Source organism: Chionomys nivalis, chromosome 8 (assembly GCF_950005125.1).
Source record: "Chionomys nivalis chromosome 8, mChiNiv1.1, whole genome shotgun sequence".
Taxonomy (NCBI): Eukaryota; Metazoa; Chordata; class Mammalia; order Rodentia; family Cricetidae; genus Chionomys; species Chionomys nivalis.
Genome location: NC_080093.1, coordinates 89,852,556 through 89,877,525, shown reverse-complemented (window position 1 = coordinate 89,877,525; position 24,970 = coordinate 89,852,556). Strand labels below are relative to the sequence as shown.

Genomic DNA, 24,970 nt, shown 5'->3' with positions numbered 1-24,970 from the left:
ACAGCTTCTATGAGAGCAGAGAGTTTTGCTCCAGTCAGTTATGAACTTCGATGACTACTGCATAGAACATAATTTGTATTTATTGAATAATTATTTTTCTTTTGTCCTAGAAATTTAACAGTGGCAGCAACACAAAGATTGAGCAATGGGTTGAATAGATTTATTTTTTACCCTGGAAAGCAGAGATGGCATCATATTGCCATAATAATCATGGTTAACTTTTACTGAGCATAAACAGTGCATCAGAGAACAGGCTACATATTTTAATTTTATTCCTTCACCTAAGATTAACATCATCAAAAATAATTTGAGGTTCTAAATTTTGAAACTTGGTTGTTAACGAAATCTTCTATTTCTTTCTCATGGAAAGTCTTCCTCACTAGTGGCACCTGGATGTTTGAGGTGGACTTTATTGACATGCAATGTGTGACCATCAAATGCCTTGAAAGCCAAGCACAACTTAAGCAAGAGGAAATGATGTAAAGGCTTACACCTAACACAGCAGGATTCTCCCCTGACACTGATGTTGTCTTAATTCTGTTCTCTTTGCTCATGCACAACGTCCCTGAGAGTTCTTCCTCCATGAGATGCATATACATCCACTTCTGTGTTGCAAGTGCTTACAAGTGTAAAAGTGGGGCTTCCCGCAATATTAACTCTTTCTCAGTATTTAGCATCTTGATATTGGGACCTTTTTAAGACTATTACTCGGGAATCATTTGCATTTAATTGTACTGGCTGTTTCCTGAATGTTTTTTCCTGGCCATTTGCTATGCAAAATATACCCAGTCAGATCTTGTCCTCTTCAATTGAGCAACTGGACTTCAAAACCACTTCTCCTGGCTTTCTTAGCAGCACTGCCTATTGAGAGTGCTAGAGGCAGAGGGTGAGTGGAACTGTGCCTTTGGGCATTCTCTTCAGAACAGAGAAAAGTTTAGACATGTACAAAAACATGTAGATAGAGTGAATCTCAGTTTAGTCGGGGAGGGAAATCAGAATTCTTCTAAAACTATAAATTCAGTAGTTAAAGTTATTTTATACATTTTGGAAAAGCCTGATACCTGACATTCAATGATGACAACAAATGTAGTCTCTAACCAAATGAGGTTCCTTATTTATAGTACACTAAGCTCATAACAGAATATGTGGAAGATTTCCTCACCTTCCTGAATCTTGACTGGCCAAGTGCAGAAGAATGACCTGGGGAAACTGGACAACTGTCAGGGAATTTATTCTTGTGAGCTTCTCCACATTGTCCTATGAGCTACAGGCTCTACTGTTTCTCTTGTTTTTGATCATTTACCTAGTCACACTCATGGGCAATGTTCTCATTATCCTGGTTACTACAGCTGACTCTGCCCTGCAAAGTCCTATGTACTTCTTTCTCAGAAACTTGTCCTTCCTGGAAATAGGCTTCAACTTGGTCATTGTGCCCAAGATGTTGGGTACTTTGATACTTCAAGACAAAACCATCTCCTTCCTTGGCTGTGGCGCTCAGATGTATTTCTTCTTCTTCTTTGGGGCTGCTGAGTGCTGCCTTCTAGCCACAATGGCATATGACCGCTATGTAGCGATCTGTGATCCCTTGCGATACCCAGTAATTATGAGCCGCAGGTCCTGTGCCCAGCTGACAGCAGCCTCGTGGTTCGCAGGATTCCCAGTGGCCACTGTGCAAACCACATGGATTTTCAGTTTCCCTTTCTGTGGCCCCAACAGGGTGAACCACTTCTTCTGTGACAGCCCCCCGGTGATAGCCCTGGTCTGTGCTGATACTTCACTGTTTGAACTGGAGGCTCTAACAGCCACTGTCCTATTCATTCTCTTCCCTTTCGTGTTGATCCTGGGTTCTTATATCCGGATCCTCTCCACCATCTTCAGGATGCCTTCGACTGAGGGGAAGCGCAAGGCCTTCTCCACTTGCTCCTCCCATCTCCTGGTTGTCTCCCTCTTCTACAGCACTGCCGTCCTCATGTACTTCAGACCACGCTCAAACACCTCTCCTGAGCACAAGAAAATGGTGTCACTCTCCTATACAGTCGTCACTCCCATGCTGAACCCCATCATCTACAGCCTAAGGAATAATGAGGTGAAGGCTGCACTGAGGCGGGTCATTGGCAGAACTCTGAGTCCTCGGAAGCTATGACTGACGGACTTAGGCCGAAACTGGCAAGGGCACAATATAAGGACAAAACAAAGAACATTGAATTCCCCAAGTTTCCACTCTTTTAGGGGACACTGTGCACCTACTGAGGTTTGGACTCTCCACTAAGATCCATTTGAGAACAAAAGAACACGGAGACTAAAGGGCACTGCAGGCTGACTCCAAGGCTGAGGTAGTAACTTTCCTGGGGGTATTCATGGTTACTTCAATTAGGGATCCTCTGAAAGTCGGCAATTTCCTACAATTCATCATTTAAACTTAAAAGTTTAACCCTGAAATTCTTTTTTTTTTTTTTTTTTTTTTTTTTTGATTTTCGAGACAGGATTTCTCCGTAGCTTTTGGTTCCTGTCCTGGAACTAGCTCTTCTAGACCAGGCTGGCCTCGAACTCACAGAGATCTGCCTGCCTCTGCCTCCCCGAGTGCTGGAATTAAAGGCGTGCGCCACCACCTGGCTTAACCCTGAAATTCTTTATCCAGTTCATTTTAGAATCTGTTTTATTTCCCTCAATTTGCCCCAACACACTATCAACATATTTTAAGAGGACCTTCATCAGTTAGTTAAATAGACATACTAATAAAACAAATAAATGGTTTTCACTCATTGTTTCCAATTGATTTTTCACTTGTGCCCACAATTTGACTCTGAAATCCACATTAGAACCCATGTAGGCCCTGAACACAAAGTCATGAGCACAACAAACTTTATCCTAGTGAGGAAGAGGAGCAATGAAAAGGTACCTTAAAGCTCCAAAGTTTGTGATGGTTGGCAATCAAAGAGCTCTGCCTCCATTCCCAAAGTTGCGATGTGTCTCATTTACAGAAAGAATATTCCACACTTAAAGCTCCTAAATATCATATGCTCTGCATACATAATCACAAACTGTTTCCTGGCAGAATGAATAATCCTTGGTAGGAAGGATGCACAGACTCTACAGCTAAGAATAAGTACAGAATTGTGGGGACCTGCTATACAGAACCCAAACGTGTTTTTTTTTCCATGCCTTTATTGTGAGTGGGTGAATTCAGTTGTCCTTTCAAAACAGCACATTTGACTAGCAGAGCAATTTCTCTTCAGGATTCTTCCCTATGAACACACACAAACTTGGACTTGCAGCAGATGGCAGCCTTGGCATACTAACGCATACACATGTGGAAACATAGTCCTGAAAATTCAATGTAGCATTTACTACAGAGGTATTTTTCTCTCTACTGACTCTATGATCTGCCCTACCTCTTTCTGCCATGAGGAACTGGAACCACTTATTTCCTGCACAAACTGTCCTTCAGTATTTGATAACAAAGCCCCCCTAATAAGGAATAAGATGAGTAAAACACATTATTTAATATAAAATATATATATTAATTTTCAACAATTACATATATATATGAACATGTTTTGTATAATGTATAATTTAACAACAGACATCAAAAACAATAGGGCTCACAGAAAAAATACACACATATTGGTGCTAATTTTTCCCTCTGTATTGATTACAAGAAAACACCTCTGTGTAGTGGTAATGATCCAAAAAGGACTGGACTGGACTAGTGTTCAGGCCAACCCTGGTTTAAAATGGTGCTTGGTGATCAATTCTGGGCTTGCTGTCAGGTCCAAAGATAATACAATTAATTAGCAGTGAAATACTCTGTAGCAGAGGATCAAGATTGTATTCTAAAGGCAAGGCATAAAGGATAAAAGGTTGGACTAGTTACTAACTAAGGCTATATAAAAAGCATCAAAATGCCAGAGATGTGGCCCAAGAAAGGGCACTGCGACCAAGGCTGGCCACCAAGTATAGCAAAGATTTTTGTGAACCCTTTAAATGCATTGTCTTCTCTATCTCTGCACTGAGGATCTCAGTGTTGTCAACAGAATAACTCTGTGAAGAAAACAGGACTGGAAAACAGCTAAGAAGTGCACTGTATTATAAAGTACTACAGGAAATGACTCCTGCCTCCTTCAAGCGGCTGAATGGTCTGCCCTGGCACAAAAGCCCTTGCATGTACTGCCTAAAAAAACCATTCCTAAATTGCTACCTGCCGGGATTTGAACTTCAAAATTTTGACTATTTGAAAGTTAGATGGCTTGAGGGATGGCTCATCAGGCAAGAGTTCCTGCTGTTCTTGCAGAGGACCCGGATTCCATTCTCAGCACCCAGTGTGATTTACAAGCCCTCTAACTCCAGTTCCATGGGATCTGATACCCTCTTCTGAGCTCCATAGGTTTCTTTACATATGTCATACATTAAATTCACACAAGCACATGAGTGAGATTGTGAAAATATGCATACTCAATATCTTTGAAAAACTTGAACATTTGGGAACAAAATTTGAACATAAAAACATGTACCTTACCTGATACTTAAAAAGCATAAAATAAAAAGTACCTAACATGGCAAAAATGCATTCAGTATAACCACTATTGAAAATTTAATATGGACAGGGAAGTAGTTGTCTAACTGTAGACATCCACGTTTGCCTCCTCTCTTCCAAATCCATTCCCACAAACTCATTGTAGCAGGCCTCCTCTGTAGCCCCCCTTCCTCACTACCAGTGTATCACATGGATATCCCCTCCAAATTTTCTTCATCCAACTCACCCCAATATCCCAGCCCCCAGTTCCAGCAGGCATTCCGTGGAAACCTACCATCTAAGTCTGCCAAGCAAATGGGCCATGAAAACAGGGAGGCAAGTTTGAGGTCTTCACTCTCCCTCCTCTTCTGCATATCCAACCCCATAGTCTCATGTTCCTTAGCAGAACATGTTCCTTGGCAGAACAATCCCGTAGTCTCATGTTCAGCTCCTTATCAGAACAGTTAACTATAGTGGCTTCTCCTGACTCTCTGTTCCCATTACCAGCAGACTAAGAAAATCCTGATAGAACATCCTCCCTCCCTCCTGTGGCCCCCATTCTCATTTCTATGAGTTACCCCAAATAGCTAGAAACACATTTTACCTGGAACTCACAGTGACCACATTTAGTAGGAACTCAGATGAATTCCCTAGTAGGCAACATACAGCCACCCACTCTCCTAAGACTAGAGAGGGCAACAGAAACAAAAATAAGACCAGATATCAGTACCTAGATTCACAATCTTCCCAAGCCCAGAAACCTAAAAGATAACAAGAAAACATAATCAATAATAGCCAGGACAATATGTCTCCACGAGAGTCCAGAGACCCTACCACAGTAGGTGCTGAGACTTGCAACACAGCTGAGATAAAAGACAAAGACTTTAAAGTGCCTTTTATGGATATGATAAAGGTCTTAAAATAGGAAATAACAATTACCTTAAGAAAATCTATTAAAATACAATTGTAGAAGAAATGGATAAGGAAACTCAAAATGAGGGAAATCAACAGATAAAAAATTCAGAAACTCAAACAGGAACCTTAGAGACAAACCTCTCTAACAGAATACAAGAGATGGAAAAGAGAATCTCAGGCACTGAAGACACAATAGAAAAAAATGTTAAATCTACAATTTAAAAAATCCTGGCAGAAAAAAAAATCAGGAAATCTGGGACACTATGAGAAGACCAAATCTAACAAATCTACGGATAACAGGAATAGAGGAAAGAAAAACTCAGGTCAAAGACACAGAAAATATTTTCAACAAAATCATAGAAGAAAATTTTCCTAACCTAACAAAAGAGATACCTTCTAGGTACAAGAAGCATACAAAATGTCAAATAGATTAGACCAGAAAAGAAAGTCCCTTGAACACATAATAATCAAAACAAATGAAATAAAGAAAGAATATTAAAAGCTTCAAGGGAAAAAGACTCTGCAACATAAAAGCACACCCACTAGAATGAAACCTGACTTCTCAATGGAGATCCTCAAAGGCAGGAGGGGCTAGACATTTGTTCTACAAACTATAAGAGATCAAAGATCCCAGTGCAAACTACTATACTTGGTAAAACTTTTGATCAAAATAAATGAAGAAAACAAGTCAATGATAAAAAAACAAATTTAGACAATATCTACTTAGCCTTGCAGAAGGCACTAAAAGGGAAATTCTAACCTAACTACAGAAGAGGTTAACAACACCCAAAAAGAAAGGAATAAATAATCACAGACCAGCAAGTCAAAAGAGAGGAAACACACAACAAAAAGTATCAGGAATCAACAAACACTGCTCATTTATATCTCTCAACATCAATTGTCTCAATGTCCCAATGAAAAGACGCAAACTAACAGAATGGATTCCAAAACAAGATCTATTCTTTTGCTGCACCCAAGAAACACACCCTAACATCAAAGGAGTGATATTGTCTCAGAGTGAAAGGATAGAAAAAGAAAGTTTAAGCAAATGGACCAAAGAAGCAAGCTGGTGTAGCCATTTTAATATTAATATCCGAAAAGATAGACTTTAAATGAAAACTTACCAGAAGATATAGGAAGGACATTATATGCTCATCAAAAGAAAAATTCACCAAGAAGATATTGCAATTCTTAACATCTATGTGCCAAGCGTAGGCATCTGCCAAGCACAGGCACCCAAGTTTGTAAAAGAAGCACTACTCAGCTTGGAGCACATTTTGACCCTCACACACTGATGGTGAGAAGCTTCAATACCCTACTCTTGTCTTTAGACAAGTCATCCAAACAAAATCTAAAAAGAGAAATGCTGGAGCTAACTGATATTATAAGCTAAATGGACCCAACAGGTATTTCCAAAGATTTAATCCAAATACAAAAGAATATACCTTCTTCTCAGTACCTCACGCCACTTTCTCCAAAATTGACTCTCAAACACATAGCAAACACAAAGCAAGTCTTAACAGATACAACAAACGCATCCTGTCTGACCGCTATTGACTAAAGCTGGATATCAGAAATAACAGAAAGCTTGCAAACACATGGAAACTGAACCAAATGAGAAATGGGTCACTACTGAAAGAAAAATGGGTCAAGAAAAAAAATAAGAAAGAAGTTAAAAAACATTCTAAAACTGCATAAAAGTGAATATATAAAATACCAAAACTTCAGGGATTCAATAAAGGCAGTTCTGAAGTTCATAACACTAAGTGCCTACATTCTAAAATAATGGAGAGAATCGTAGAAAACTGAAGTAAAATTATAATGCTGCCTTATTGGTTGTTTCTATTTCCAAGAACAAATAGGGCTGCTGAAAACCCTGGAGTCAGGGAAGATTGTGTTTGAAATCAAAAAGCTTTACAAGCATTAACACTTCTTTGACACTATCACTAATTAAACAGAAGTAAAAAAAAAAAAACAACAACAACAACAAAAAGGAATCTATGGACTTATTCTCAGGAGAGAAATTTTAGGTCACCACTGCCAACAAATTTCCATAAGTAGAGGCTAAGGCAGAAACAAATCCATGAAGACAGTTGTAGAATATTATTTTTAACTGTGTAATGATGTGTTACATTGGTTTCTGTTGCTTTAGTTAACGATGCAAAACATGTTACATTTGTTTGACTGAATAAAATTAAGGGGGTCAGGAGGCAGAGTCAGCAACTGACAGGAAGTGGTAGGAAGAAACTAAGTGTAGCAAGCATTTTTTTAAGTGGGGGCTGAGTAGAAGGACACCTCATTTTTTATGGAGACATGAGCAGAAAGAGAAGGTTAGCTACTTGCTATTTAGCCTCTCTGAGTGAGCAGAATTTCTCCTCAACTTTTGAATCCTGAATTCTAATCCTGACAGAAATTTAAAGTTTCCTTTGGGTGCCTTCATAGAGCTATTGCCTGAGGGAACAGAATTACTGCCTGACTGCAGTAGCTTCAATTGCAATTGCCAGTTGGGACACTGGTTGCTTAAGATATAGCCACCGTAGTGAAAAAAAAAAAAAAAACCATTACAACTACCAGTTTAGGTCTGATTACTAAGATCAGAAATAAAGGTTTATTTCCTAATCAATTGTCATGGTTTGCATTTTTGTTTTACTCTTTTACTCTTTCTCCTCATTCCTTTGAGTAAATCTGGACAGTGCTATCATTTTAGGTATCAAGCATATGTACTCTCACTATGAAGTCACAATGATAAAGTCATTGGTGGAATTTGGTGTTCTGTTGTAGGAAAGAGAGAGAGCCGCTCATTGGTTCCTGGCCTCTCAGCCCCGAAATAATCACACAGAAACTGAATTGATTAAATCACTGCTTGACCCATTAGCTCTAGCTTCTTATTGCTAACCCTTACATATTAATTTAACCCATTTCTATTAATCTGTATATCACCACATGGCTGTGGCTTACCAGGTAAAGTTCCCAGCATCTATCTCCAGCAGCTCCATGGCTTCTCTCTGACTTCTCCCTTCTTTCTCCCAGCATACAGCCTAGCTTTTCCTGCCTAGTTCTGTTCTTCCCTGCCATAGGCTCAAAGCAGTACTTTATTCATTAATTAACCAATAAAAGCAACACATAGAAGGACCTCCCACACCAATGTTCTCTTTACTACAAACATGAATTAATCACTGGACAATGAGCAAATGCCTGGTGAGGGCAAAAAGAGTAAATTCCACCTTTCTTGACCCTTTCAGATGCATCCTCTATCCTCAATGCCTTCTATTTGACTCAGTTCCTGGTGGGTTTATGGGTTGTATAAATAGGTTTCCTTGTTCTCTGGATTTTACTTGGAATACGGTATCATAGGAGAGAATTACCTTTAAATAACTTTTCTCATCGATTGCTCACACATCTAACCTAGTTCACAGCTCTTGCCTGGTGGTTTTTGTACACAGCTACCATCCCTGGTTCCTAGTTCCATCCACTTAGTCCTTCAGGCATGGAGTTAATGACATACTTGAGGCATGTCACTATTTCTTAATGGTTTTAAATCTTTATATTCACATTTATGAGGCTTATCCTGATAAATAGTATATTTGAGTCTCTAAAAAAAAGTGTGGACAGTAAAGACAGGCTCATTTATTCTACTTCAGTGTTCTGGTTCCTTCATTACCCACCCTTGATACATGAATGCACACATAAGAAGCACCCAGAGCATGGTGAGATATTAAGCAATATTTTCAAATTTTTATTTGAAGATATAAAGAAATTAAGAAATGACAAAAGAAAACCTAGATTAGGATCGGGGATAGACAACAGCATATGCCATAGTTTATAGATAGATTTTTGTATTAGGAGATTTTCTAATTCTTAGAAAAGACCTTTGGGTCGTGATGTGAGGGTAATGCAGAGGGTTCGAGATTGCCACATACCAATCATAGAGCATCACTATTGGAAAGGCACATTGTGTATTCACACACAAAAAAAGACAGAAGCTAAAAGGTCTTCGCTATCAAAGTATATATCGAAAGGAAGCATTTATTCCCCCTTTTCGCTCCATGTGTTATTTCCTTCTCCCTCCACAAAGAAAGTATGGGATAAATGTCAATGTGTGTGTTCATGGATAAGACCCAATGATGAGCATTTTACCATAACTTACATTTATAAGGAAGACTATCTAGCATGTGTTATACTTAGGAAGTCAAGAGGAGCTGAGTCAGTGGGTGATTCTAAGCCTGTTTGAGAAGTTCTTTGTGGCCACTTTCCACAGAGCTCCCTTGACATCTTTGTTCCTCAGGCTGTATATGAGGGGATTAAGCATAGGTGTCACCATTGCATAAAAAACAGACACCAGTTTCTCCTGCTCTTTGGAAGACTTCGGTGTCATGTAGGTGATAATTGCTGACCCATAAAAAAGGATGACAACCATGAGGTGGGAACCACAGGTAGAAAATGCCTTGAGTCTTCCTGCAGCTGACTTCATCTTGACCACAGTCACTATGATGTGGCCATAGGACACCAGAATTAGGGAGACAGGTATGAGGAGAATCACAACCCCCATGAGGAAAATGGCCATCTCTGAAGTGTGAGTGTCTGTAGATGCCAGGATCAACAGTGCAGGGGCCTCACAAAAAAAATGAGCAATACTGTTGCTGCCTCGATAGGGAAGACTTAGTGTGAAAGTACTGTCCACCAGAGACACTAAAATGCCACTAGTCCATGATGCTATAGCCAGTTGGATACAAACCCTCCATGTCATAATGCTAGGGTAATGTAGAGGGTTGCAGATAGCCACATACCGGTCATAGGACATCACAGCCAAAAGGGCACATTGTGTGCACCCAAAAATGAGAAAGAGCAGAAGCTGAGCCGCACAACGTCTGAATGAAATTACCTTTTTCTGTGAAAGGAGATGGATGAGAGCCTGAGGAACAATGTTGGTAGAAAAGCAGAGATCAGCCAGTGACAAATTACACAGAAAAAAATACATAGGTGTGTGAAGCTGAGAGTCAGTCCGAACAAGAAACATGAGAAGTAGATTTCCAAGCACAGTGACCAGATAGACACCCAGGAATAAGATGAATAGCAGCTTCTGAGTGTGGGGGTCATCAGAGAGTCCCAGAAGGAGAAATTCGGTCACCTGAGTTTGATTTGTCTGTCTCATAGTTCATCTCTTTTTTTCAGCAAGAAGGCTCTCTGAATGCAGATGTGTATAATATAAACATTATTTGCTTCAAAGTTTGGAGGACCTAGAGATAACCCCAATCACTGGGAAACATTTCAAAAGTTCACTTTACTAGTTGTCCAGAATATTATCATGCTGCAGCACTTTGGACATTCCCGAGGTTTGTATGACAATGTTTTGTGAGATGGAACATCTGTTGTTGGTATCATCTGGCAAGTGGTGAGTAGGTGAGAAGAGTCATCTGGATGTCAGGTTTCTAATAATGCAATGATGAATCAGATTGCATTAATCTGTAAAACTACAATGTGAGGTTCCAGTGTATTATCAATGAGCTCCTGGAGGCGTATGTCCTTCTCATCACATTCCATCCATCTTATGATGGTTTGAATTTTTCAAAGATACTTTGGACATGCTGTCTCTTCCCTGAAAGGACAGTCACAAAGGTGTAAGGATTCAAAGAGCCAAAATATTTTATCAAACTTATGGCTTTCTTAAGTAGAGAAAATAACCTCTCTTAAAGGAAGACAACACCTCAAAAGGTAAACCAGATTGATAACTTTTGCAATCCACAGCATCAGCTGTAGCTCTATCAGCATGTTATGAATGAAATTCCAAGACAGTGGACACATCGTCACCATAACAGAACTTCCATTTAAGCCATCAGCTCAGCTGGTGTCCTGGTATGCGCAAACAGTACTAACTCCCTGCATTGAACCTGTCATCTTTCATTTCCTGCCGTTATCTATCATCTACCCCTCCCAAAGACTATGAAATGTCCCTTGAAAATGGTGTCAGTCTCAGCAGCTCCTTTAGAAGAAATCGAGTTTATTGTTCAGTTTGTGATCATGAATTGAGTAAATAAAGATACTTATATTTATGCTTGAGCAGAGTTTTTAGAAGGCGTGCTAATATCCTTAGAGAGATTGAATAAATTTTGAATAATAATCAATTTCTTAATGCTTTTCTAAAAATAAAGAAAATTTAAAGTATAAAGTTTAAGGTCTTGTAAAAGGGTTGAGCTATCTAATTCTTTATCTGGAAAAGGTTTTCAAAATAGTGTATTTAAATGCACAAAAATAAATATACAAAATAATCACTAATGAAATCAGTCATATTAAAATACAGTTATCAAGATAGTTTTAAAAAACAAATACACACACAACTTTGAGCTGTATCAGCACGATAATGAATATTATGTATCTTTATCAGCACATTGTTATTTATGATGGTGGGTCTGGAACAAGTTTATTTCAAAATAATTATAGCTTTAAATATTTAGAGACATGGTCAACAAGTACATGTAATATGAAATACTTCGGATTTCCAATGCTGGAAAAGTGAAATATTTTAATGCTAGTTTAGATGGGTTCCTGAGTTTAGAAGATGTCAAAGTTTGTTAGAGAGAAGTAAAACAGACACATCGTTGGTTTCACACCCAGATCAAAGAACACATTTTAGTACAGACTGAGGACCGCTGAACGCATTAAAATATAAAAAAGACAAAAGCACATCTCACCTGATCTACTAACAGGCTCTTAGCATCTGGATGGAGCCGTCAGACTAAGTGACCCAATGTTTCAACACAAAACAGGCTTTAAGAGTGAAGTTGGGATAGCCCTAAGAGGGAAGGTCCTACTGCACGTGTGTTTAACTAATGCTTTGGTTCCTTATTCGCATGTGTGTAGACACTCTTAACAAGACAAGGTGGCACAAGCCCTGCACCACTCTGTCAGATACTTTTATTGTCTCTGCGACAAAATGCCTAACAAAGTCAATGTAGGAAGGAAGGGTCTGTTTTGGCTCACAGGGTAGGGGTTCAGTGCATCACGGTGGGGAAGTTGTGAGAACAGAAGTGAGGGTACGGGTAAGTTCACATTACATCCATAGTCAAGAATCAGGGGAAGAGATAAATGCTGGTACTTAGTCTGTTCTCCCTATTTATTCTTTCCTAGATCTCAGCGCACAAAATGGCACTGCCTACATCCAGAGTGGGCCTTCTCTCCTCAGTCGTACCTTTCTGGGAATATCCTCACAGCTACACAAAGAGGTGTGCTTCTATGGTGACTTCTAAAAGCAGTCAGGCTGACAATGAAGAGTAAAGTATTGTTACGTTCCTATATGGCAAAAGTCCAGCGTATAGCCATATCCCATTTACCCACAGCTGCTCACTCTTAGAATTTTTCCTCACAGTATCTTTTCTCATTCTCCACTGTAAACCTCCAGTCACAATAGACACATATACACAAACATACCCACTCACAATAACTACTCTCAGATGCACAAATATGCTGGCATCATTATCTAATTACCTGCTCAGTATGCATTAATAAATTATATTTGAAAACTTTTGCCTTTCTGGGTGCCTGTAGCTGACCAGGGACAGTGACCACATCAGAATCACCTTTATTCACATCAAATATGATGGGAATCATATCATCAATATCTGTAGTACATAATAAGAATCTACAGTGTTCTTGTACTGATTTTAACCTGAGTCAAAATATTCAGAGACAGGTGACTGTGAGTTCGAGACTAATGTGACTATGACTTGGTACATGGTAGGGCTCTGTCTCTGGGATATCATGACAAAGTGATACTCCCACCTCCCTTATTGTCTTAAAAAAAATCTACCATGTAAATATTAAGGTGAAAATGTTCCCCCAGGTGACTTCAAACTTGTCCCCAAGGCCAAGAAGTTTCTTCTAAAACACTGTTTTCACTGTCAAGATTTCTAACATTTCATTTAGCTTTTTCTACAGTTTGGGGGGGAAATGTCCATTTCTTTACAGATAAACACCTTTCCAGTAAACACACAAACACGTACACACACAAAGACCAAACCTGACTCCGTGGAAGTTCTGCTTATGTTTCTATAAGATGAGTACTGGCATTCTTCTTCACGGGGAATTTAATGTTGTAATTATGATTTGTTAAAATAGAGCTATCCTAAAAAAAAATATGTTGGCTATATCTAAGCCAGAAGATATGTAAACCCTATGAATCCAATGTAAGTAAAAACAATTCATTCCCATTCTAACCTATTTTTAACTTTAGTTCACCTCAGGCCTTGTCTTATTACTTTACCAATCTTGCCAAATGTTCTCTTCTAGAGAAAAGAAAAAAAAAACTAAAGATTAAATTAGCATATCAGAATTAACAAGTGCATTTCAGCCTTGAAGGAGAAAGCCCTAGAATGGTGTTTGTTAAGGCGTTATCTAAGCAGAGAGCAGGCATCTTTCCATAAAGGCAAAGAGCTTAGTCAAAACTTGAAAATTAAGACTAAGACAAGGTGGGAAAAAAGATCCTCACTGTCTCTCACAGCCTCCTGCTGTATGGAAAGTTTTATCAGTGTCTTCAGAATATACTGTTTCACAGCAGCTCCTTTTAAATGAAGTGAATGAAGTAAAAAGTGGAGATGTTAGAAGACGCCTCTGGAGCAGTTATAGTTCTCAGGAGAATTCTGAATTATTAGCGTGAATGGATCCCGAGCTGTGTTTGCTTACAAAAGTCTCCCAAATGGCTGTGACTTGGATGGGAAAATAACACATATGTATGACTCCCATCTTGCTTACAGATCCTCACACTAGGTCCTCCAGGACTTCTTTGGAGAAACACTACATAATTCCAATTAAGTATTTTGTTTCTAGAAGAAAAGGAATATTGGATTGAAGATTAGCTCCGACATACACTCCCTGTATGAGTCTGAGAAAGTTTATCTGCAGAATATGAAGATAGTGTGTCCTAGATAACATTACATGAAGATAATGAGCATGTCTGCATGTGATTAGAGCATAACAAATACATCTAACTATTGTAATCAGGGCTATGAGATTTGGGCAAATATCATGTATTTGACATTATTCCAAAATTTGGTATTCATTAGCAGAATCCTAAGTTGTCCAGATGAGGGAATGAAAATTTAACACAAATCAATTACTAAGAAAAGTTAAGCATGCTAGGTTGGTGTGAGTGGAAAGAACTATCATGAAACAATATTAGATTTTGTCAAAAGCCTTTTCAAAAGCTATGGAAATGAGCACACGATTTCTGTTCTTGAATACATTTATCTGATGTACTTATTGATTTGCATATGTTTAGCCATCACTACACGCCTGGTACGAAGCAAAGTTGATCATAAAGAATGATCTCATGGTTTAATCATATAATTTAGTGAAACAATTTTTCTTTTTTTCAAATATTTATGCTTTAGATGTAGTTACCGGATGATGGATTTCCTTCATATGCTCAGTAGTCTTGTAATAAAAACATGTAGAGTGAAAAAAAATGATCTTTTGATGTGTTCTTGAATTTGGTTTGTAGGTATTTTATTGGCAAGTTTTGCATCTGTGTTCATTAAGAAGATTGGGCTACACTTTTTTTTTTGGCTGGGGGGATGCTGTGCCATTTTTAGTTGTGATACAAAGATAATACTGGCTTTGTGAAGAGAGTTTAGTAGTAGTCTCTCTTAGTATTTAGGCGTCCATACTGGCCTGCCCTTAGAGTCCGACAGAATAAGTCCCCAGTTGTAGCCACTAAGAGCACCTCCTGTACACATTCACTACATTCCCTTTTAAAAGGTGCGCCTGCCCCCCTTCTCTCTCTCCTCCCCTCCCTTCTCCTCTCCTCTCCACCCTTCCCCTTTCTTCCCCCTCCCTCTCTTCTCTTCCTTTCTCTTCTGCCACTCTTTCCATAAGGACCACTCTCTGATCCCCTCTCTGGCCCCTTCTCTCTCCTCTTCCAATAAACCTCCCATGTGAGCCCTGTTGCATGGTGTGACATCTCTTCGCAGCGTTTTTAAAATTACAACAGTCTCCCCTTTTGTACTTTATGTTAGTCTGAAAAGTGTTGGTGTTGATTCTTTAAGGTTAGAATTCAACAGTAAATTCATTGGTGCCTGGACAACTTTTAGCAAGATATGTTTTTTTGTTTTTTGTTTTTGTTTTTTTTTTGCTGTTTCCATCTAAGTGCTTAATATAGAACTACTTAAGTTATTTATCTTGATTTAATTTTATAGGTCACATACATCTATAAGCACATCCTTTTTTTGAGATATTACAACTTAATGGATTTTGTACTTGTTATGATGTCTCAAATTTTACCTCTTTCAATTTGGGTCTTCTGTCACTGCCTTGTGATAGTTTAGTTTAGCTAAAATTCATTTAGATAAAGATTGTTCATCTTCTTTATCCTTTTTTGAGGATAAATTGTTTGTTTATTGGCTATTTATATGATTTTTATAATTTTCTTTTTTTTATTTCAGCCCTGACCTTAATTATTTCTGCCTACTGATTTTGTTTGGCTGTTATTGTTCTTCCAAGTCCCTAGAGTGTATAAGTAAGTCATTTATTTGAAATATCCCTGATTATTTTAGTGTAATTACTTTTATTTATGGATTTCCTTTTTAGGACTGCTGTCATATTATCTCATAGATGGTGACGCGTGGTGTTCATTTTCATACAATTACAGAAATTATTTGAAGTCCTTCTTCATTTCTTCAGTGACCCCTTTGTCATTTAATCGCTATGAGAATCATGTGTTCTGTAGTTTCTCTTGTTAATTTCTAGCTGCAGTTTATTGTGGTCAGAACAGAATAATAAATTATTTAAAATTTCCTACATTAATTAATATTTGTTTTGTGTCCTTTTACATGATCTTTTTAGGACAAAGTTCCACAGAATGCAGGGTAGAATCTTTATTCTATAATGTTTGGATGGCATGTGTTGGGTGCATTTAATCTATGATGTCATTTAACTCTACTGCCTGCTTTTGTTTGTTTCTTTGTTTTTTGTTTTTTGTTTTACTAAGGATGACCTATTCACTGGTGATAATGGGTGATAATTTTTATTGTGTTTCATATGGACTGAGTGTCATAGTTAACTTTTATCTACCAGCTCCCTCAAATATCCTCATTTTGTGGGTTTATCCTCCAATATGGTCATAATATTATTTCACAGGCACCTTTCCACATATTTCACAAACATAATTCATATTTCCTCCATTGTTTCAAATATAGTCCTAACCAGGTATCACAACAATTCTTTTTTTCATTTATGGATTTTAATCCTCATATCAAAATTAGCTGGGAGACTTTTTAGTGTGTATTTCTGAGTGTTTTTTTTTCTATATTTGTGTCTGTGCACCATATGTATGCCTCATGCTTGAAGATACTAGCCAACGGCATCTTATGCTCGAGAACTAGAGTTAAAAGCACAGTGGTACCATGTGGGTGCTGAGAATTTAACCTGGGTGTTTTGGAAGAGCAGTCAGTACTCTTAATATCTGAGGGATATCTCCACCCTTCCCAGGAAGACTTTATACTATATTGCATTTTATCTATTAAGAAACAGCAGTGGTTAAAAGAAAGATCTGGGGGGAAATGAGGTTGATATAAACTATACACAAATAATTAAAATAAAAATAAGCATATGCATTCATTAGAACATGTTAGATAAAAAATATAAAATCCTAGAAATATCCAATTAGATGTCAGTTTTAACAAAAACTCTTTCTATAGGACTTAATGTCATAAACTTAATAATATTGTGTTCTTATTGTTTGTGGCAAACAAATAAACAAACATAAATCTCAACGGAAAGAAAAAAACAGACTTTTGTGGATGAGTTTTTGTTGCTAGGTCTTTCACAAGATGCACAAACTCAGATCCTTCTGTTTCTTCTTTTCTTCATCATTGATGTCCTGACTGTATCTTGGAAACCTGCTCATCTTTATCCTCATCTTCATGAATTCTCAACTTCATACCCCCATGTACTTTTTTTCTTAGAAACTTCTCTTCTGCAGATCTCTGTCTTTCAAATAGCATTGTTCCTCAAGCATTGTTCCACTTCCTTGCAAAAAGGAAAACTCCTTCTTTTTGAGGCTGTGTGACACAGGTAATAGTCACCCTTCAGAGTGTGCACCGCTTGCAGTCATGTCCTGTGACTGGCATGTGGCTGTGTGTAAGCCCCTGACCTACTCCGCCATTTTGACCCGACAACTTTGTCTTCAGTTGGCTCTAGGATCTTGGGCGTGTGGGCTCCTAGTGTCCCTAATAAAGTACTGCTGCTTTCCATTTTCTCTATCAAGGGCAGAACACAGTCAGACATTACTTTTGTGAGCGTCCTTCCCTTTTAAAGGTGGCTTCTGCAGCACAGAAATGGCCATCTTTGCAATGGGCATAGTGAGCCTCTTAGCACCTGTCTCCTTCATCCTCATCTCCTGCTGGAACATCATCTCCACTGTGATCCAGATGCAGTCTCGGGAGGGGAGGCTCTTCAACCTGTGGTTCTCACCTCACTGTTGTCCTCTTCTATGGGTCTGGAATATTTAACTATATGCAGCCAAACACCAAAACCACAAAGAAGTCTGATAAGATAATATCTGTGTTCTACACAGTAGTGACTCCAATGCTAAGCACCATAATTTATAGTCTGGGGAACAAGGATGTCAGAGGAGCCTTTGGGAGTCTACCTGCAAGGATGTCCTTCTTTCACAAGAAATGATCCGTGGGGTCTGGGTTTGGACACCATGGTAACATCTTTGAAAATGGAGGAGGATTTAGGGAGGCTATTATGAATTAAGTCATTTCAGGAAGAATCGTGAAACAGAAGAACACGCTGTGGAAATGGTGACTGCTCTAAGCCATAACACAAAGAAAAAAAAAGTAGAAAATTAGGATTTATTATCATTGTTGTTGCTATTATTATTATTATTATTATTATTATTATTATTAAAGGTGGGAGGTACTATTTTAATGAGTACATAATTCAGCTGCCATGGACCTGTTTTAAGCAAAAGCACAACTAAATCTGTTATCACAGGCTGCAAATCCCAGTTTTATGTGAATTTGGCAAAATCTCTTGTCATCTGAGGGGACAGAATCTCAACTGAGAAACGGCCTCCATGAGGCCTAGCTGTAGGGAAATCTCTTAATTAGTAATATGGGGGAGCCCAGTCATTGTAAGTATAAGCACTTCCTGGGACGGTGCTTTTGGGTACTGTAAGCAAGCAGGCTAAGCAAACCATGAAGGACAAGTGAGTAAACAGCACTTCTCCATGGCTTCTGCCTCAGCTCCCGACTCCAGGGTCCTGCCCCATTGAGTTTCTGCCTTGGGTTTCCTTGATGGGCTGTGAATCTTTTTACCCTGCATGCATTATAGTCATCTTCCACTGAATAAGCCCAACAAAAATATTTTCTTTCAAAACTGAAGAGGAATCAGAATTAAAGAAATTGACGGTTCTATCCTAAATTGATGCCTTGACAAGCTTGGATGCTAGTGTACCGCATCTCACAACATCTTAGCTTCTTAGAATGGCCACTTCCAAAGCCCACTTCAGGTTCTCATAAACCCTTGGTCCAAATGATCAGACTAGGAGCTACTTCTCTCATCATCTCTACTTACTTTCATGTCCGAGGAGGATGCTAAGTCACGTGTGTAAAGAGTTCCCCATTAGTAGCCCTTATAAAAGTTTCCATGAATGTGCATGAGGAGTCCTAGACTTCAGCTTGGTTCTGCAGTAGAACAGACTCTCCTCAGGGAAGGGCTATGTTGGATCTACTCTGACTTCTTTTCTTAATCCATTTATCCATTTTCAAAGCTACTTATTGAACTATTATTTCATTTTATCTTGTCCAACTCTGATTAATGGCTAGGATAAAACATGTTTCAATGATATATATGTTAAAGCAATAATAATTAGGCATGTTGGTGGAACCTTTAATTTGATGTGATGAAAATGGTATTCTATTCTTATCCCTGTAACCGTTATTGCCAAATGTATAAACTCAGTCTCACCATGAGAAAAGTACCAGAAAAATTCCAACAAAGGGAGAACATACAAACACCTTGCCAGACTTCCTGGACAGTGTTAAGGTTATAAAAAAGAAATGGGAAAATTCAGAAAATATCACAGTCATGAAGAACCTACAGATGTACAATAATTACATGGAATATGGTAACCTGGGAGGGATCACAAATTAGGAAAATGTTAACAGGCAGGTGCAAGGCAAGCAAATAAAGTAACTAAAGAAATCTGATCAAGTATGTCTGAACTTCAGATAAAAATATAACCAAGGTTATTAATTGTAGCAACTATACTTAATAGTGTAAGCAACATAAGAGGGGACACAGCTTCTAGTGCATATGGGAACTCTTTGTACTATCTTCTCAAACTTGTGGAAATCTAAAAGTTCTATTTTAAATAATCTATTTTAAAGATTTCCATAGAGTGTTTTTGTTTTACATGACACTACATCGTTGCAAGGAGAGCCAGGCAGCTTGTCTGTCCTGGCTGCCCGGCTAGCTTAGCCCCTAAATAACCACACAGAAACTGTACTAATTAAAACACTGCTTGGCCCATTAACCCTAGCTTCTTATTGGCTAACTCTTATATTAATTTAACCCATATCTATTAATCTGTATATCGCTACGTGGCAGTGGCTTTCCAGGTAAAATTCCCAGCATCTGTCTCAAGCAGATCCGTGGCATCTCTCTGACTCTTTCCTTCTCCCAGCACTCAGTTCTGTCTTCTCCATCTACCTAAGTTCTGCCCTATCAACAGGCCAAGGCAGTTTCTTTATTCATTAATCAAGAAAAGCAACACACAGAGGGGACACCCACATCACTATGTGACAGACAAATATTCTCGTAGGCATTCATTGTACCTTGAGCATATCTCCCATAACGTCTTTTTGTAAAAGAAAGATTGGCTGAAATTGTCGGCCTATTTTCATTTTGTATGTTACTGACATATAAGTGTGTTTACTTGACTGAGTTCTTGTTATTTGCTGTGCCCTTCTACAGCAAAGGCAACGAAAGTGAATTTAGGGTACATTTAGCCTCTGTATAGGCCTGGGAGCAGGCTCACTTCCTCCAAGGTTCACATAGGACTATAAAAGCAGAAGTATTCAGATGGTCAGAAGCTAATGTGGGGAAATATCTGTGACACATGACCTACGAAGCCAAATCATACTAAGGCCTTAACTACTTTTGAATTTCAGAGTGTCCAGTGCAATCCACAATCTATTTAACACTGCATTCTGAGGGCACATAGACATAACACCAAGAGAAAGAATGGAATAGTTTAGCATAAGTTTAGCACGCCTTGGGTGATGCCCAACAGCAGACAAAATGACAATTCCATGAAAGTCTAACTTGAGTTTTTCTGTGCTTATGTAAAGGCATGCGTGAAGTGTTACTTTGGGAGGTGTCAGTGACCCCCAAACAGTAACATCACTGAAATGTCTGACCCCAGCATGGATTGCTTCCTCATAGTCGCATAGATGGGGATCCCCACAACCACACTTCAGTTGACCTTCCACATTCTTTGTACTCTTAGCACCCGACAAGACCATGAAACAATGTGCAACTTAGCAGAATTATAGACGGGTGAGAGGGCAGTGTAGGCAAGAGTGCCTGGAATCCCTAATCTCACCTAAAGACCCTCTCTGCTCACTTCTATCAGGGAATGCCAACAGGCCTGATCTTGGGGGGTTGCTTACAAGTAGTCACAGCTGCTCTGCTGAAATCTGTAATGGCTCTTATGCTGTGCAGATAGCGTTCTACAAATAAATAGCAAAGCAGACTAATGAATTTCCAAAGTCTCGCATAGTACCTGCCACATATTAGGGCCTCAACAAAAATATGAATAAGTAGGAGCTCTATTGACTTGAATCAAGTTTTTCTGTGTCTTTAAATAAACATAGGCAGGATCCAATTCAGAAGAGATGATTTTATGAAGATAGAAAGGAATAGAGTTTATAGCAAGAAATTCCAAGCTCCCATGGACACCAGGATCCTTTACCATTTTAGTGACAGTCAGAGAGTTGTATGTAGAGAGAACCCTTATCAAATTGTGCCCCTAAGATAGCTGGACCGGGAGGTGACTGCCACCTGAAAATAAGCCTCAAAGAGCACCTTCAGGCTGTCTGGGACCTTCTGAGGCTACCTGGTGAGAAACTTCACTCCCAGAGGGGGCTTAGTAGAAAGGCTGGACATTTTCCCATTCTCTGTGCCTTTTTGTGAGTGTGTATGTGCTTTTAACTCACCATACTCAAGGCTGTTTACTCACCACCTTTACAAGTCGGGATTTTAAAGTCTGTCCCACTTGTTAAATACATTTGTAAATATCATCCCTCTCACAAACAATGGAAATCACATATAATCGCCCCAATTTTATAGAATATCATTCCACAACCCTTGTGTACTTTGCTAATGATGATCTAAATCTTGAAACACTGGGTGTTGGGCAAGCATGAAGCAAAATGAACTTGAACTCTAGCTCTGCCATTTTTTTCTTTTAATAAATTTTGGAATGATAATACCTATCTTAAGTGTTGTGGTGATGATTTAATGAGATGGTGACATCTCAAATTATTAAAATAATGCATGCAGAGTATATTAGTGTATACACACGAAAAACACACTCACTCACTCCTACGTACCATCTGCTTCTACCCTAGTGAACTCCTGACATAGATCTAAAGTTCCCTTTGGAAAGCAAAATTTTCCAATTTACTAATTTGACTTCTCTCTGCTCAGGGAGCACTGTGTACATCCATCCAAGCACCAATCACATCATCAAACAATACTACTAAGCATTCCCTCTCTGAGCAAGCTTTCCTGCCCTTGTGTCCCCAGAGCTATCCTGAGGCCTCTTACATCTTAAGTCTCAGGCTGATCTTCCCTATGAAGTTATCTGTATTTTGTCCTAGAGCCAATCCTCCTCCCTCTAATCCCTTCCCTGTCCCCTCCCCCTCTCATAGCATTACTGCCCAGAATCACACACATTACACATCCAGCCCTGGACCTACCTAACTTCTAGACCACAAAATCCAAGTGGCTAGTGATAAGGCTTTACACAGTCACAAATCATCTTACATGCAGCAAGCCAACACTGAATACCTCAAAGATTTTTCCACCACCACGCAAAACTGAATGAATTGGTGAATGATAAGTCAATAAAGCCCATTCGATATTTAAAAGTTTGTCAATGGAAAATACATTCATTTTTCAGTTCCAGGTAGATAAGGGGCAGCAGAAAGCAGGGAAAGTTTGTGTTGAGTCAGTTTTTCCAGACGGTGAAGGGAATTCCAGCATGTTTGATACAGTTCAACGGCCCACCAGAAAACTCAAATGGATGAATGCCTGGCAGGACCTTAAAGTGAGCAGGGCCTTAAAGAGGGCAGAGTTGACGCTGGTTACTTCTTGCAGATCAGTTCATATCCATAAGAGGGCGCGGTGGTGAGACTGGTTTGTTTTTTTTTTTGTTGTTGTTGTTGTTTGTTTTTTCTGAGACAGGGTTTCTCTGTGGTTTTGGTTCCTGTCCTGGAACTAGCTCTTGTAGACCAGGCTGGCCTCGAACTCAAGAGATCCGCCTGCCTCTGCCTCCTGAGTGAGTCTGTGTTTTAAGCTCGAAGTGAGGGCTGAGATTTGCTGTCTAGTTTATTTAGCAAGGCCAGCAGTTCTCTTGACTTGTCTCTGGAACCCTGCATGAGTGTAGGGAGCCCTGGACTCACGTTGTGCTCACAAGTATCTCCGAATCTCTGCAATGGGAACTCAGATACTCTGAGCGTGGGAATCACACAAAATGGGTTCAGGTAAGGAGTACAGTCCCAGCCTAAGAGAAGGTCAGGTTTTTATCTTTGTCCTGGGTGCTGAGCTGAGAGGGGGCTAGAAAGAGAGGTAGACACCCGTGAGAACATGAGGTGGAGAGAGATAGAGGATTGCAGAGTCGCCGCTTCTAGATACGCTTCTCCGGTGCTGGGAGTTGAATTTCACACTGGTTTCTTTGCATCTCTGGTAGAAATAGTTCTGAGCTGATAGTTTGGGAATGGCTGGTATTGATGCCTTACAAAGTAAAGTGCCAAGTGTGACCAGACTGGTCACCTGGGAAGGGAAGTTGAACTATTTATTATTATTATTGATATTATAATTTCACTATTTCCCCCTTCTTTGCAAGCCCTCCCATGAATCTACCTCCCATTGCTAACTTTCAGATTCATGATCTCTTTTTCTTCAGTTTTTGTTACATACATATATTTCCCTAAATACATAACTACAACCTTCTCAGTCTGCTACTTGTATATATGTTTTCAGTACTGATGATTTGGTATTGGGTAACTAGTCGTGTGTTCTTCCCTGGAAAACTATTTCCCATTATGCTTTGCTTTCCCAGACATTCTTAGCCATTTCTAACAAACGTCATAACTTCGGGTATCTTACGTTTTTCAAATACTCTGTTTTATAAATTTTCTGTTTTTTAGTAGACTAGTTTGTCAATTGCTCCACCTGTGACCAATTTGATTATATCAACATCCATTTTCAAAGATATTATTCTTTACACTTAACAGCTGTTCAAGTTTCTCTGGGCCATAAAATCCATCCAATTTCTGTCAGCTGGTTGAATTTATCTAACCAAATTCCTGTCATTTGCACTGTTCTGGTCCAGAGGGCCACTGGGCTTACCTCGACTCTATCTTAAGTCTCACAATCATCTTCAAGGGCATTTATTCAATGTATTGCTTGTTTTATTTGTTGAGACCAAGCTTTCATGTAAACCTTGAAGTTTTTCAAAAATATGTGTTTTTATTTTATATTAGAGGAGGTATTTTACCTGAATGTATGTATGTGCATCATGTGCTTACTTGATACCCACAGAAGTCAGAAGAGGGTTTCAGATCCCCTGGAATTGGAGTTACAGATGGTTGTAAGCCATTATATGGCTACTGGAAATTGAACCTGCGTCCTCTGGGAAAATAGCCAGTTCTCTCAACCACTGAGCCATCCCTCCAGCCCTAAACCTTGAACTTCTGTTCTCTTTCTCCACCCTTCCATGGTTGAGATTTAGGGTTAGCATCTCCTCACCCCATTTTTGCTGTGCTAAGGGATTGAGCGCAGGGTTTTGGGGCATGCTGGGCAAGCACTCTATTAACTGAACTATACCACAGTATTATAGTTTAATACTGTTGGTTTTGCTATTAGAACTGTTCTCCCTCGTAAAGTCTAAATGCCAACATATAAAATGCAAGCATATCATCCTCAACCTCTTGGCCTGCTGCCTCCATAATGAACTACATGGGGTACTTCATTGGTTTGTGCTTTTCAATCCTGGGTCCTTCCAGCTGAACACACATGCATGATTTTCACTCTCTGGATTTGATATCTAATCATCTTCATTTTGACTAAATGTGGGTAAAACTTAGACACTTAGTTTAGTTTTTGATGTACAATGCTTTATTGTTTTTAATTTTCAGGCGTTTTGCCACTGTTCCTTTGATTTTTTTAAACAAGGTTTTCATTTGGGGAAGAAGCAAAATTTTACATTTTGAAGTAATTATTTTAATGCTTAGTGTTGTTCATGAGTTTTCATTA

At 39.0% G+C, this 24,970-nt stretch overlaps 3 protein-coding genes across 3 annotated transcripts; 2 read left to right on the top strand and 1 right to left on the bottom strand.

Annotated features, from left to right (window-relative positions):
• The first annotated feature begins 1,195 nt into the window (after window positions 1-1,195).
• LOC130880201 (olfactory receptor 10A4) lies at window positions 1,196-2,143 on the top strand. The gene has a single exon (XM_057779138.1). The coding sequence runs from the start codon at window positions 1,196-1,198 to the stop codon at window positions 2,141-2,143; it is 948 nt and encodes a 315-aa protein (XP_057635121.1).
• Window positions 2,144-9,632: 7,489 nt separating this feature from the next.
• On the bottom strand, window positions 9,633-10,580 carry LOC130880384 (olfactory receptor 2D2). Its single transcript, XM_057779383.1, has one exon. It carries the CDS (start codon window positions 10,578-10,580, stop codon window positions 9,633-9,635), a length of 948 nt encoding a protein of 315 aa, XP_057635366.1.
• Window positions 10,581-12,568: 1,988 nt separating this feature from the next.
• LOC130879936 (olfactory receptor 2D3) lies at window positions 12,569-18,100 on the top strand. The gene is given in 8 exon segments (XM_057778755.1): window positions 12,569-12,696; window positions 17,198-17,306; window positions 17,308-17,370; window positions 17,372-17,504; window positions 17,507-17,654; window positions 17,656-17,741; window positions 17,744-17,870; window positions 17,872-18,100. Coding segments are annotated over 8 exon segments (1,023 nt in total).
• The last annotated feature ends 6,870 nt before the right edge of the window (window positions 18,101-24,970 follow it).